Source organism: Brassica oleracea, chromosome C2 (assembly GCF_000695525.1).
Source record: "Brassica oleracea var. oleracea cultivar TO1000 chromosome C2, BOL, whole genome shotgun sequence".
NCBI lineage: Eukaryota > Viridiplantae > Streptophyta > Magnoliopsida > Brassicales > Brassicaceae > Brassica > Brassica oleracea.
This window is the reverse complement of record NC_027749.1, coordinates 27,443,548-27,458,355: the sequence shown is the minus strand read 5'-3', so window position 1 is coordinate 27,458,355 and position 14,808 is coordinate 27,443,548. Positions and strand designations below refer to the sequence as shown.

Genomic DNA, 14,808 nt, shown 5'->3' with positions numbered 1-14,808 from the left:
ATCGAACTTATAGAGCTTCGATTTACTCATAGGGGATTGATCTATTTAACCTATGGCTTTTAGTTTTAGAGATGATCTTTTAGGGTTTCAATCTTTACAAAACAACCAGGTTCGATTCATGTTCTCAGATTAAGTCTGTACCTTTGTTTTGCAGGTCTGAACCGGACCACCAAAGATCAGAGATGAGCTGAGACGAACGGACGCGGGACGGCTCCTATCGGATCGCGTTGCCGAGAGCTATCGCGAGCTTGTTTCTTCTCGCGGACGGTTGCGGCTGGGCGGGGGTGGAACGCAAGCAAGAACAATTTAGGGTTCTTCGGGATTAGGGTTCCAAAAGATCAAGACGGTGCTGCATATTGTTTCTGCGAGTGTGGGCGCGTCTGAGATCGGATCGACAAACGGCTTGCGCTGATGTATTTGTCTCGTCAAGAGCTTCAAGATGATATGTAGCTCGTCGTCTGGTTCCTCAGGGTTTGAGAGATAGATCGATTTTAAGTTGCGCCTGATTTAGAGTTTATGTGTGACGGATTAAAGGTTAGGTTTTGTCTCAAGGTTTTGGAGTCTATCGTGCTGCTAACGTGTTATAATTAGAGAATTTAGAGACTGAATATTATGTGTTTATTAATGATCAAGGGGGTTTCTTTATATAACGATTACAAGATGAAGATAAATGGAAAGTATCCAAAAACCTAAACTTACTAGTATTAGAAAAACTACTAATACATAATAATGGAAAGATTACATCTACTAGGAAAAGGAAAATGTTTCATTTTCTCCAAGCTTTGTGGCCGCCATTCTCTCTCTTGAAATCGGCTCTCTCTCTCCTCTCTCTAGACTTCGACCATCTCTCCATCTTCTAGGTATTGGACCGGTCTCGGTCCGGACCTGGTTAATGGCAATTCAGTTCATAATTTATAACAGTATAGTATAATAGTGCTATATAAACGCTATGATAGTGTTTCATTAAGCGGGAATCCAAAATTAGCTTTTCCGCGTACACACTTAGTAAAAATCATTAATCAACTCACTTTCCCTCTCTCTAATCGTGTTTTCCCTCTATCTCCCCTAATTTTATCCTCTTTCTCACATAACCCTAGCTAAAATCTATCGAGCTCCATTCTACACCTCTAAACACTGTTCCGCCTCTCCCATCCGCCAATTAAAGCTCCGTCATCCACCATTCCGAGACCATTTCCGTTGCTGAAGGTATCGAAGGTCGCCATTACGCCATTTTTGTCGATAGTTAATTTCCTGATTTGATTTCCTGTTTTCATTTCATATTTGCTTAGATTTCATCTTTCCTTTGATTTCCTTTAACTAGGATTGTTGTTTTATCAATTTCGATTTAGACTTTAGGGATTCGATTTGCGAAATAAAATTTATTTGCATGTCTTCGTTTTCGTTTTAGTTTTATCAGCTCGATTACTTGTTACTTATTCGAATAATTTACTGATTCTGTGTTGTGTAATTGTGTTGTGTGATTCTGTAGTATTTGATTGAAGATCTATCGTTTTTGTAGTCATTGTGTCAGTGTGTTGTGTGATTCTGTAGTTTGTTCAGAATAATATATCGAGTAGAAGAGATGCCTCTTATGTGTCCTGTGTCATTTGTTCAGAATCGTAGTAGGTAGATTTGCGTTTTATCTAATGTAATTTTTTATTATTTGTGCTCGTTTTAGCAATGAATTCGAGGATAAGTTATGTGCTTCATCTAATGTCATTTTATTATGTTATTTGTTCTGACTCTGAGTGCTTTTACTATGAAATCGAGGACAAGTTCTGAGTATTCTGAGTGATTATACTATTACTCTGATGACTCTGATGACAATTTGTCAAAAATTGTTACTGAAGTTTCAGTTTTGGTTTAGAATATATAATGGTGGACAAGGCATGGGTTCATCTTAGCAGGTACTGCTTTTAATATTATCTGTTATGTTTCAGTATGTGTTGAGAGACTTAAATCGTTTATTTTTCTTTTGCTTTTCATGATCCATTGAAGAGTTGATCCTGCGTATGAGAGAGGGGTCAAAGTTTGTACGAGATGTGGCTGCAGGTCTGGGAGGGACTGATATGATTGTATGTCCCCTGCATTGACTGCCGTAATATAGATCGTCACTCAGGAGTTGTGGTAGTTGATCATCTAGTTACTAGGGGAATGGAGGAGTCTTACAAGAAGCGGTCTGATTGGTATCTACATGAAGAATTGGACTCAAGAGTTGAATCTGAAAGCAGAACAAGTCAGTGGAATGATGAGATCTTCGGGTTATACAGAGCCGCTGAGTGTTTTGATGAAGATTTAGCTGGTACTGGGGAGTTATCTGAGATGGCAGAGGGAGACGACAAGAAAAAAGATGAATTCCTGGCAAAGATAGCTGAAGTCGAAACCCCATTGTATCCGAGCTGTGCATCACACAACAAGTTATCTGCCATTGTTTCTTTAATCAGACTGAAGACAAAATGGGTGGTCTGACAAGAGCTTCAACGATCTGCTTGAGACCTTACCGGAGATGTTTCCAGAGGATAATGTGCTCCACACTTCGCTGTATGAGGTGAAGAAATTTCTGAAATCCTTTGATATGGGTTACGAGAAGATTCACGCATGCGTCAATGACTGCTGTCTATTCCGAAAGAGGTACAAGAAGCTTGAGAAGTGTCCAAAATGCAAGGCTTCAAGATGGAAGACCAATATGCACACTGGTGAGAAGAAGAAAGATGTCCCACAGAAAGTATTACATTACTTTCCCATCATACCAAGATTGAAGAGGATGTTTCGGTCTGAGCAAATGGCAAAGGATTTGAGGTGGTACTTCACCAACAAAAGCACAGATGGAAAACTTTGGCACCCTGTTGATTCAGTGACATGGGATCAGGTGAATGCAAAACACCCGGCCTTTGCAGCAGAAGAAAGGAACCTGAGGCTTGGTCTTTCAACTGACGGATTTAATCCCTTCAATATGAAGAATTTGATGTACAGTTGCTGGTCTGTTTTGCTAGTGAACTATAACTTGCTGCCTGACCTATGCATGAAGAAGGAGAACATCTTGCTTTCGTTGTTGATTCCTGGTCCACAACAGCCTGGTAATAGCATCGATGTGTACTTAGAACCCCTCATCGACGATCTAAACCATCTGTGGAGCAGTGGAGAGGTAACCTACGACGCTGTAACTTGTTGTACTTTTAATCTTAACGCAATGCTGCCTTGGACGATCAGTGATTTCCCAGCTTATGGGAATCTTGCACGCTGTAAAGTCAAGGGGAAAATGGGGTGTCCGTTATGTGGAAAGAAGACAGATAGTATGTGGCTAAAGTTCAGCAGGAAACATGTCTACATGTGCCATAGAAAGGGTCTGCCACCAACTCATAGTTTTAGAGGAACGAAGAAGTGGTTTGATGGAAAAGTTGAACAAGGGAGAAGGGGTAGAATACTAACAGGTCGTGAAATTTCTCAAAATCTGAGAAACTTCAACAATGACTTTGGAAATTTTAAAAGATCTGCAAGTAAGAGGAAAAGGATTCAGAGTACTGATTTAAGCTCTGATGTTGAGGCTTTATCTAGTGAATCAGAGGAAGAGGAAGAGGAAGAGGAAGAAGTTCAAGTAGATGAAGATGAGTTATCTCGGTGGAAGAAGAGATCAATCTTTTTCAGGCTACCATACTGGGAGGTATGAATTTTTTCTGTTTCTGTTTATGAATTATTTCTTTTTATGTTTATGGATTTTATGAAGAAGAGATCAATCTTCGTTATGTTTCTGTTTATGATTTTTTTATATTTAATTTTGATTTTATGTTTTCTTTCTGTTTCGCGTAGGAACTTCCGATGAGACACAACTTGGATGCCATACATGTGGAGAGGAATGTGGCTGCGAGTTTAGTTTCCATATTGTTGCACTCTGGAAAATCTAAGGATGGTCTTGCTGCTCGTAAAGATCTGGAGGAATTTGGTATTAGGCAGGAGTTGCACCCTAAAATCCAAGGAAAACGAACATATCTTCCTCCAGCACTATGGTCTTTGTCGAAGGCAGAGAAGAAGATCTTTTGCAGGCGACTATTTGACTTCAAAGGGCCAGATGGATATTGCTCAAACATTTCAAGAGGTGTTTCACTAGATGACTGTAAAGTATCAGGTTTGAAATCCCATGACTATCATGTTTTAATGCAGCAACTTCTTCTGATTGCACTTAAAGGATCGTTACCTAAAGGACCTAGGCTGGCCATTTTGAGGCTGTGCGCATTCTTCAATATGCTGTGTCAGAGAGTGATTGATAGGGAGAAGCTATTGGTTATGGAAGCTGAGATTGTTGAGACTCTATGCTTGTTTGAAAGATTTTTTCCTCCAAGCTTCTTTGATATCATGGTCCATTTTGAGGTTGTGCGCATTCTTCAATATGCTGTGCCAGAGAGTGATTGATAGGGAGAAGCTATTGGTTATGGAAGCTGAGATTGTTGAGACTCTATGCTTGTTTGAAAATTTTTTCCCTCCAAGCTTCTTTGATATCATGGTCCATTTGACTGTGCACCTAGGAAGGGAAGCCCGCCTTGGTGGACCAGTCCAATTTAGATGGATGTACCCATTTGAAAGGTATTATATATATGACTTTTTAAAATTTTGACTATACTCACTTTTGCTAATCAATCTATACTCACTTTCGTCTCAGGTACATAAAAGTCCTCAAAGACTTTGTGAGAAATCCTGCAAGACCTGAGGGGTGCATCGCTGAGTCGTATTTAGCTGAAGAATGTATCGGGTTTTGCAGTGAATTTTTTAAGAAGACAACAAACGTAGAAGAAAAAATAGACAGAAACACATAGTATGAGAACAATTCCATCTTAGAGGGTCGTCCAATATCCCACAGGCACTCCAATTACTCTGACTGAAATGGAAAAGAAAGTAGCACATCTTGCTATCATCCAAAACATGGCTTTCGTCGAACCATACGTAGAGTAAGTATCATATTTCACTTACTCTTTTGTTTTCTGATCAACCAATTGATTCATTTCTTTTACTTACAATCTTTTACAAGTGAGCATCTACAGTATTTACAAGACACATGTGAAAAATGTCGGCGAGATGCATCAACCTTATTGAGTATGCACACAAAGAATTTCGCAACTTGGCTAAAAGAACAGGTTACTGATTTGTTTTCATAATTTCTCTTGTTGCCGTAGACATGTCTTTGACTTGATTTTACTTTGTTAGGTGCCTCTTGATTCTACAGAGCATGAAGAAACACTTAAGTGGATAACTTATGGTCCATGTTGTTCTGCAAGGTCTTATACATGATTCATAGTTAATGGGCAGAGGTTTCACACAACGTCAATTGATAGGAGAAGTCAGAATAGTGGGGTTTATTACGAGGCTACAACAGTCTGTAGATCTAGTGCCAAAGATATATCACAGGTCGTCGATCTGGTTTCTTATTACGGCAGAGTAACTGACATCATTTTGCTGGATTATAATGTCTTCTATGTCCCTCTGTTCCGGTGTGAATGGGCAGTAAAGGGTAATGGAGCGAAGATTGAAGATGGTTTCACCCTTGTTAACCTCCATCATAGTCAAGCATCCTTTGCAAGTGATCCATACATTCTAGCATCTCAAGCAAAGCAAGTCTTTTACTCTAGGGAAGATGAGTCATCACATTGGTATACTGTTATGAGAGGTCCTTCGAGAAGATACAGTAAGGAAGATATTCAAGAGGGGACTGCAGACATTGGGCCATTGCCATCAAATATCGACATGGAAGTTGACATTGATGAGGCAGAGAATGTCAGAACTGATTGTGAAGGCATATATGTGTGAAACGTATCCCTATTGATTATTTTCATTGTCTGTATGTTTGTTTGGTTTGGTCATTGTCTGTCTGTTTGGTTTGGTCATGGTCATTCTATGTTTGTTTGGAATGTTCGTTGTTTGTTTGGTTGGTCTTGGTCTGTTTGTTTGGATTTATCAGTGTCTGTTAGTTTCGAACTAATTCTTCCTTTCATAATTTGTTCCAGGTAAATTGTTATGGCCGGTGGAACGAAAAACAAAAGAGGAGGGAAGCCAAAAAAAGAAAGAAAAACAAGCAGATGATGATGTTGAGTTCGTGTGTACTTTGGAGACAGGTGAGCAACATGTGACAGAACCAGAAGAAGGTGAGCAACATGTGACAGAACCTGAGACAGAACGAGCTGATAGTGAGCCTGAAGGTGAGATCGGACAGTCTACAGTTCCGGAGCCAGAAGATTCAAACTCCCGTAAGAGAAAGCGTGCACCAACAATGATGAAAGACATAGCTAAAGATCCAAATAGCAGAGTTCATGTAGATTTCACTTTCATGGGAGAACCTTACTGATGCGCCTCAGTCCATGGATCAGTACATGGAACCGGACCAGATTGGAGATCAGGCCGATCAGAACAACTCAGCCGAGGTTCGTCTACCGAGCCGTGCCAACCAGGACGATCGTGCCGTGTACCACCTAGACCCGCTTACATCCGGGATGGAGCTTAGACCAAACCCACGTCCAGACATCCGAACTGACTGATCCAATACGCGTTCTTCCCAGCCATCTCGACAAGCCAAAGCCAACAGCCGAGCCAGACTTGACTTGGATCGTGAGGTTTCCCAAAATGATCGAGACTTCTCTCTCTTGGTCCATTTGGCGCGAACCAAGTGTCCTAAAGACTAAACCGATGGACTATCTCTCATGTCTGACACTTTCTTGGATTTCTATCATTCATATATCTCTAAGGCACGAATCATCTAGCTTTCTGAAGACTTAGGCCGCATCAGTACACTGCTTGATTACCCGGCAGACTGTCCAGACCGTCCCGCGTTCGTCCAGCTCCTTACCGCGACAACTCCAACTTGGCCGGATGAATCTGGACATCAGCCGAAGAATCACTTTGACCATATCTGATCTGAAGAGTTATTTGACTGCCTTTCAACATACCACAAGTAGTATAAGTATGTAAACTCTTTCTCATAATCAATGAATCGATTTTCCCCTTAAGTTTATGAGTTTATCTCTTTGTTCTTTGCTTAGAACAGTTTTTGTTTCTTGTCGAGTGTTTCTCCAAGTAAACATATCTTCCCTTGTTGGTCTTGACGTAACATTCCAAACCACAATTGAAGCCGGTAGTATCATAAGGTCTTTCCGCAACCTTGTGTGTCGCCTTTCAAACAACCCAGTTCTCCCATCTTTGGCGAGTTTATATCCAAAATCTCGTTGAGTGATCCTTGTCCGAATCTAGAACGTATCAAAGTGGTATCAGAGCCACTCAACTGGTATCATCTTTTCATTTTCTCATCGTTTCATCTTCTCATCTTCCATTTTTCTAAATTTGTTCATCTTCTTCTTTCTATCTCAAATCCGGGCCATCTCTTTACCAGCCACTAGATTAAAAAAAAAAGAGATCTATATAAAAAAAAAAAGAAAAGAGAAAAAGAATCAAAAAGTTCAATTAGTGGCTAGGTGGTGGAAGATAAATCCTGCTGACTGAAAAATCCAGCCTTATAGTGGTTAAAACGGATTTCAAAACCAAAGTTCTTATCTTTCTATCTTAAACTACCCGTGTTTGCTTGGAGATCCCAACTTGTTACTAGTCTTGTTCTCTTAGAACTTTGAGAGACCACTTATTGAGTGACCATCCAAATTCTGAGAGAAACACTAAGAGTGGGCGAGATCAAACACCTGAGTGTGTGAGGAATTTTGTGTACTAATCTCTTGTGTTAAGCTTTTCAGGAACTATGGAGAGTGAAGAAGATAGGAACCAAACCAGGAACTCTTATGCTGGTTTATCTAACTTGCAGATGAGAGCTCTCAATGATTCTATGGCTAACCTTATGAATGCATGTTTGGAACAGATCCATCTCAGACTTGATGAGATCCAAAATAGCCAACCGGTCCGATCTAGAAACCGGCGAGATCGCCCATGGAGGAACGGACGGCCGAATGAAGAAGTCGGAGAGGAGGAGAACCAAGACGATCGTTCCATCAACCGTCCTAGGAGAGGAACCCAAAACCGTGATCAAGGTGATGTCAATCCTTTTGCTAGAACTGAACGAACTGATGAGGGTTTAGGTGGAGTGAAACTTAAGATTCCAACTTTTGATGGTAAAAACGATCCATATGCTTTCCTTGAATGGGAAAGAAAAATTGAACTTGTTTTTGATTGTCAAAATTTCTTTGAAATAAAAAAGGTTAGATTGGCCGCAGCTGAGTTTGTTGGCTATGCTATTAACTGGTATGATCAAGTTGTGACTCACAGGAGAAGGAATGGCGGGCCACCAACCTTTACTTGGGACGAGCTCTCGGCCTTGATGAGGAGACGGTTTGTTCCAGAACATTACCACCGGGAACTCCACCAACGATTCAGACGTCTACTTCAAGGAACCAAATCCGTGGAGGACTACCACCAAGAGATGGAGGTCTTGATGCTCAAGGCGGATGTGGACGAGCCCTTAGACGCCACCATGGCCAGATTCCCTTCAGGTCTCAACCGAGACATTCAAGATCGAATGGAGCTTCAGGAGTATGCTAGTATGGAACAAATGCTACACAAGGCCATTCTGATCGAACAGCAAGCCAAAAGAAAGAACTACTCTAAACCGGCCTTTGTTCCCAAACCTAGCTATCAAGACAAAGGTAAGTCTCCAATCACAACAAATACTGCTTTTAAGGCTAATGCCCCGGCTCGTGTTGACAAAGGCAAAGTTGTTGAGACTAACAACCGGGAAAGAGACATTCGGTGCTATAGATGTCAAGGCCTTGGCCACTACGCCAGCAAGTGTCCAAACCAGAATGTGATGATCCTCCTGGAGAATGGCGAAGTTGAGCCCGAGGACGATAAGGACGATCTAGAGGACAAGGACGGCCACAGTCCTATCTTTATTGAGGAAGGAGAGTCCTTCGACTATCCCCACCAAGGGCCGCTCCTAGTCGCCAGAAAAACCATGGACGAAGGCCTTGGTCCGATCATTGAAGAACACTCGGACACCGACCTAAACCCGGCCTTTGATGAGACACTTGAGCCGATCTATGATGATGAGGACAGACAGCTCAACTATCCAGCTCACGGTCCACTTCTTGTTACCAGAAGAACATTGAGTGTTCAACCCAAAACCAATGAACGAGAACAAAGGGAGAATCTTTTTCATTCTCGATGTTTAGTTTCAGAAAAAGTTTGTTCTTTGATTATTGATGGTGGAAGTTGCACTAATGTTGCTGGTGATCCTCTTGTTAGGAAGCTTGGACTCGTAACTAAACCACTTCCTCGACCTTTTAGATTGGAATGGTTGAATGAAACTGGAGAACAGTATGTCCGGGAACAGGTCGCGGTGCCTCTCACTATTGGACGATATGAGGACGAGGTCCTTTGCAACGTCCTTCCTGATAGACCATGGATTTTACACATTTTTAGCAATGGTTTATAAGTGTTTTAATATATATTTACTACTATATAGAGTCTATTTAGAGTATTTACAGGTTCAGGTACGTTCTGGAGAAATATGGTGATTTTGGAGTCTTTTGAGATGCAGAACTGCACAGACGTGTCAGATGTCTAGCTATGGATGAAGACCTTCCCACCGTTAGATTGAGCCCAGATTTTGACACAAGATAGAGCTTTGAGTTACTTTCCAATGACACCGGTTTGAGGTCAATCAGCATCCTGTAGTAGAAGTTATGCATGTTTTACTGAAGAGTGGTCAGTCTGCCTCGCGAGAGGAAGCTGTCGAGAAGAGGAACGTATGTCGATCGATGCAGACCTCTTCACATCGATCGATATGGATGCCAGAATACGGGCCGATCATATTTTATGACTGACTGAAGCCCAAAAGCAACCACAAATTACCAGAATACCCTTGGACGACCAGAAACCCTATTTATGTGTTTTCTAAGCCATTGTTGACGGCTAAGCTTTATTTTATTCATAGTTCTAAGTTAGGAGAGAAGAGAGGAACTCCTTCAGAGTCCTCTTGAACTCCATTGTTTTGGTTTTATTTATATTTTATGTTATTCATCTATTCATCTATGATTTCTGTGACAAACATCATGCATGAGTAGATCCACCTGCTAGGTTTAGGAATTTCTTGGGTTTTGAATGAATTTCTGAATTATATGATTGTTAGGATATCTAAAGATCTCTACATCAGGATAGCTTGTAATACTAGGATCTAAAGTAGTTTGAAAACCACGAGAGTGTGACTAATTGCTTGAACCTAGAATCATAGGAAATTGAGAGGCACGAGAGTGCAATCAATTAACTGAACCCGAATCCTGTTGGATTAGATACCTAGGCACATACGAGAGGTGGTATAGGAATCTAGTTGAAACGCTTGCGTAAGGCAGTGTCAATCGACGCTTATACCATAACATCGATCGACACTCATGCCATATCCTGCTAGGACGACCCTGGCAGTTTGACAAGAAGACAATACATGACGGTTACACCAACCGACACTCTTTTGATCATAAGGGAATGAAGATCACCTTGGTTCCTCTCTCACCGGCCGAAGTCCACCAAGATCAGCTCCAGCTGAAGAAAAGCCGAGACAAAGCGCCCAAACCATCCGAACCTAAGGTATCTCCTAGGAACTCAAACTTCTTTATCAAAGGAAGCCAGGTAAAGAAATCCTTATGCTCACAACAACCGTTTCTTTTGCTTGTATACAAAGAAACTCTAATGGCTTCCTCTTCTAACATTGCACCGGAAATTCCGAGTGATCTGACAGATGTTTTGCAGGAATACTCTGATGTGTTTCCAAATGAGAATCCTAAGGGATTGCCAACAGTCTGAGGCATTGAACACCAGATCGACTTCGTCCCAGGTGCGTCTCTTCCAAACCGGCCAGCTTACCGAACCAATCCTGTGAAGACAAAGGAAATTCCGAGACAGATTGGAGAGCTTCTTGAGAAGGGATACGTCAGGGAGAGCCTCAGCCCTTGTGACGTTCCTGTCCTCCTTGTGCCCAAAAAGGATGGCACTTGGCGCATGTGTGTGGACTGCCGAGCCATCAACAACATTACGGTAAAGTATAGACATCCAATCCCTAGGCTTGATGACATGCTTGATGAGTTGCATGGATCTTCTGTGTTTTCTAAAATTGATTTGAAAATCGCATTCAAAACTAAACTAGGATTGTATGAATGGCTTGTCATGCCATTTGGCCTTACCAATGCACCTAGTACATTCATGCGTTTGATGAATCATATCTTGCGGTCCTTTATTGGCCATTTTTTTGTTGTCTACTTTGATGATATTCTCATTTACAGCAAGAACCTTGAAGATCAAAAAATTGCATTTGAAATCTGTTCTTGAAGTACTTACGAAAGAACGTTTGTTTGCTAATCTTGGGACAGATCATGTGGTCTTCTTAGGCTTTGTTGTAGGTGCAGATGAACTCAGAGTGGACGAAGAAAAGATCAAGGCCATCCGAGACTGGCCCAGTCCAACGACCGTGGGCGAGGTGAGAAGCTTTCACGGCCTGGCCGGGGTCTATCGAAGGTTTGTCCAGAATTTCAGCTCTATAGCCGCCCCTCTCACCGAAGTGATCAAGAAGAACGTTGGATTCAAGTGGGAACAAGCCCAAGAAGGGGCGTTCCAGATCCTTAAAGGGAAGTTGACTCAAGCCCCATTACTTGTTCTTCCTGATTTCTCTAAGACTTTCGAAATCGAATGTGATGCCTCGGGTGTAGGTATTGGTGCTGTCTTGATGCAGGATAGGAAACCCATTGCTTACTTCAGTGAGAAGCTTGGAGGAGCCACACTCAACTATCCCACTTATGACCAGGAACTGTATTCTTTGGTCCGGGCCCTTCAGACGTGACAGCACTACCTTTGGCCTAAGGAGTTCGTAATTCATACGGATCACCAGTCTTTGAAACATCTTAAGAGCCAGCAGAAGTTGAACAAAAGGCATGCACGTTGGGTCGAGTTCATTGAGACCTTTCCTTATGTAATCAAGTACAAGCAAGGTAAGGAAAACGTGGTAGCTGATGCCTTGTCCAGAAGGTATGTTGTTCTGTCCACTCTTGAGACCAAGTTGCTTGGTTTCGAGTTTATCAAAAACTTGTATGCAACTGATCCAGACTTCAAGGAAATTTTCAGAAAATGCTCCAAGATTTCCTATGGGAAGTAGTATCAAGTTTCTGATTTCTTATTCTTTGATAACCGTCTTTGTGTTCCCCAATGTTCTTTGAGGGAGTTGTTTGTCAGGGAATCTCACGGAGGAGGCTTGATGGGACATTTCAGAATCAAGAAAACCTACAAGGTGGTTTATGAGCACTTCTATTGGCCGAGTTTGATGAAAGATGTGGAGAGGATATGCAACCGTTGTGTGGTGTGCAAGAAGGCCAAGTCCAAAGTGAAAAACCAAAGTTTGTATTCAGCTTTACCCATTCCATCTCATCCTTGGGTAGATATCTCTTTGGATTTCGTGCTTGGATTGCCTAAGACTAAGGCCGGACGAGATTCTATCTTTGTGATAATTGATAGGTTTTCAAAAATGGCTCATTTCATACCTTGTCATAAAACTGATGATGATGTGCATGTTGCTGAACTATTCTTTAGAGATGTTGTCCGATTGCATGGCATGCCTAGAACAATTGTGTCTGATCGAGATGCTAAGTTCCTTAGCTATTTCTGGAAGACCTTGTGGCCTAAACTAGGAACTAGACTGTTATTCTCGACCACTTGTCATCCTCAGACCGATGGTCAAACTGAGGTTGTGAACCGAACTTTGTCTGCATTGCTTAGGTATTTGGTTAATAAGAATTTTAGACTTTGGGAAGAACGTTTGCCACATGTTGAGTTTGCATACAATCATTTTGTGCATTCCGCTACTAAGTTCTCACCGTTTGAAATTGTTTATGGTTTCAACCCTATGTCTCCACTTGATCTTTTGCCTTTGCCTTTGAGTGGAAGAGTTTGTACAGATGGGAAAAAGAAGGCAAAGTCCATTCGGAAGTTGCATGAGCAAGTCTGTGCCAACATCACGGCCAAGACAAAGATCAATGAGAGAAAGACAAATAAGAAAAGAAGCAAGGTCGTTTTTGAAGAAGGTGATCTTGTTTGGGTTCATTTGAGAAAGGGACGATTTCCAGAGGAAAGGAAGTCCAAACTCATGCCTAGGGTCGATGGGCCATTACAGATCCTTAGGAAAATCAGTGACAATGCGTATCAATTGGATCTGAAAGGTAAGTATGATATTTCTCCAAGTTTTAACGTTTCTGATATATCTCCTTTCTTTGCAGATGATCCAGATTTGTGGACAAATCCTTTTTAAGAGAGGGGGAATGATGCGCCTTAGTCCATGGATCAGTACATGGAACCAGACCAGATTGGAGATCAGGCTGATCAGAACAACTCAGCCGAGGTTCGTCTACCGAGCCGTGCCAACCAGGACGATCGTGCCGTGTCCCGCCTCGACCCGCTTACATCCGGGATGGAGCTTAGACCAGACACGCGTCCAGACATCTGAACTGACCGATCCAGTACGCGTTCTTCTCAGCCATCTCGACAAGCCAAAGCCAACAGTCGAGCCAGACTTGACTTGGATCTTGAGGTTTCCCAAAATGATCGAGACTTCTCTCTCTTGGTCCGTTTGGCGCGAACCAAGTGTCCTAAAGACCAAACCGATGGACTATCTCTCATGTCTGACACTCTCTTGGATTTCTATCATTCAGATTTCTCTAAGGCACGAATCATCCAGCTTTCTGAAGACTTAGGCCGCATCAGTACTCTGCTTGATCACCCGGCGGACTGTCCAGACCGTCATGCGTTCGTCCAGCTCCTTACCGCGACAACTTCAACTTGGCCGGATGAATCTGGACATCAGCCGAAGAGTCACTTTGACCAGATCTGATCTGAAGAGTTATTTGACTGCCTTTCAACATTCTCAGTCAACTTTGTTATTTCCTAATTGTTTTTATTAATGTCTTTCTTTCACCACAAGTAGTATAAGTATGTAGACTCTTTCTCATAATCAATGAATCGATTTTCCCCTTAAGTTTATGAGTTTATCTCTTTGTTCTTTGCTTAGAACACTCTTTGTTTCTTGTCGAGTGATTATCCAAGTAAACATATCTTTCCTTGTTGGTCTTGACGTAACATTCCAAACCACAATCGAAGCCGGTAGTATCATAAGGTCTTAACGCAACCTTGTGTGTCGCCTTTCAAACCACCCAGTTCTCCCCTTTTTGGCGAGTTCATATCCAAAATTTCGTTGAGTGATCCTTGTCCGAATCTAGGACGTATCACTTACGGTCCTGGTTCAGTGAAACTGTCTTCATATTTAGGACCATTGGTAAGGGAACACGTTCCTGTCACAATTGAAAGTTGGAAAAAAATTACTGAAGATATGAAGACAGTGCTCTGGAAATCGGTTTAGGTGGAGTTTCTATACAATGGCAACAAGTATATGCAAAATTAAATAAGTTAACGATATATACTATGTTGGGGTCAAAACCGGTCACGACGGAATCAATGCCTGAAAGTTCCCGGAAAACCAACTCTCGATCAATCCTTGAAAATTAGACATTCCCGGAAAACGGTTAAATCACGTAAAAGACAGTTTTTGACGGATGCGAACCGAGGAACGTTGAGAAGAGGATCAGTCTGGATGAGGTCTCAATCGTAAGCAAGGACTGATCAGCTCGCCCTAGGACGACGACCGTCTCAACACGGGTAACCTTGCTCATGGGCGAGGACGACCCGCACCGAGGTCACCCCACCCATGGGCGAGGACGACCCGCGCCAAGGTCACCTAGCCCATGGGCGAGGGCGACCCGCACCGAGGTCACCTCGCCCATGGGCGAGGACCGACCTCCT

General features: G+C 42.2%; 1 protein-coding gene across 3 annotated transcripts; it reads left to right on the top strand.

The window, feature by feature from the left end:
- Positions 1-983: 983 nt before the first annotated feature.
- Positions 984-6,988, top strand: LOC106326853. Of its 3 annotated transcripts, none has more exons than XR_001267343.1 (8): positions 984-1,206; positions 1,868-1,907; positions 1,999-3,661; positions 3,808-4,578; positions 4,655-4,940; positions 5,034-5,126; positions 5,197-5,790; positions 5,994-6,047. XR_001267343.1 is itself a non-coding variant. In XM_013764800.1 (5 exons), exons 3-5 carry the CDS (start codon positions 2,507-2,509, stop codon positions 6,329-6,331), a joined length of 1,809 nt encoding a protein of 602 aa, XP_013620254.1. In that variant the 5' UTR covers positions 984-1,206; positions 1,868-1,907; positions 1,999-2,506; the 3' UTR covers positions 6,332-6,988. The 3 variants fall into 3 exon arrangements, 1 of the variants encoding a protein (XP_013620254.1); XR_001267342.1 differs by having other exon boundaries at positions 5,021-5,126; XM_013764800.1 differs by lacking the exons at positions 4,655-4,940; positions 5,034-5,126; positions 5,197-5,790 and having other exon boundaries at positions 3,808-4,123; positions 5,994-6,988.
- The last annotated feature ends 7,820 nt before the right edge of the window (positions 6,989-14,808 follow it).

Bases quoted from the DNA above. Each gene is read 5' to 3' on its own strand.
- LOC106326853 (XM_013764800.1), top strand. From the start codon at position 2,507: ATGTTTCCAGAGGATAATGTGCTCCACACTTCGCTGTATGAGGTGAAG. The intron at 3,662-3,807 runs GTATGAATTTTT...TGTTTCGCGTAG, and splicing joins TCAGGCTACCATACTGGGAG to GAACTTCCGATGAGACACAA. The intron at 4,124-5,993 runs GTTTGAAATCCC...AATTTGTTCCAG, and splicing joins AGATGACTGTAAAGTATCAG to GTAAATTGTTATGGCCGGTG.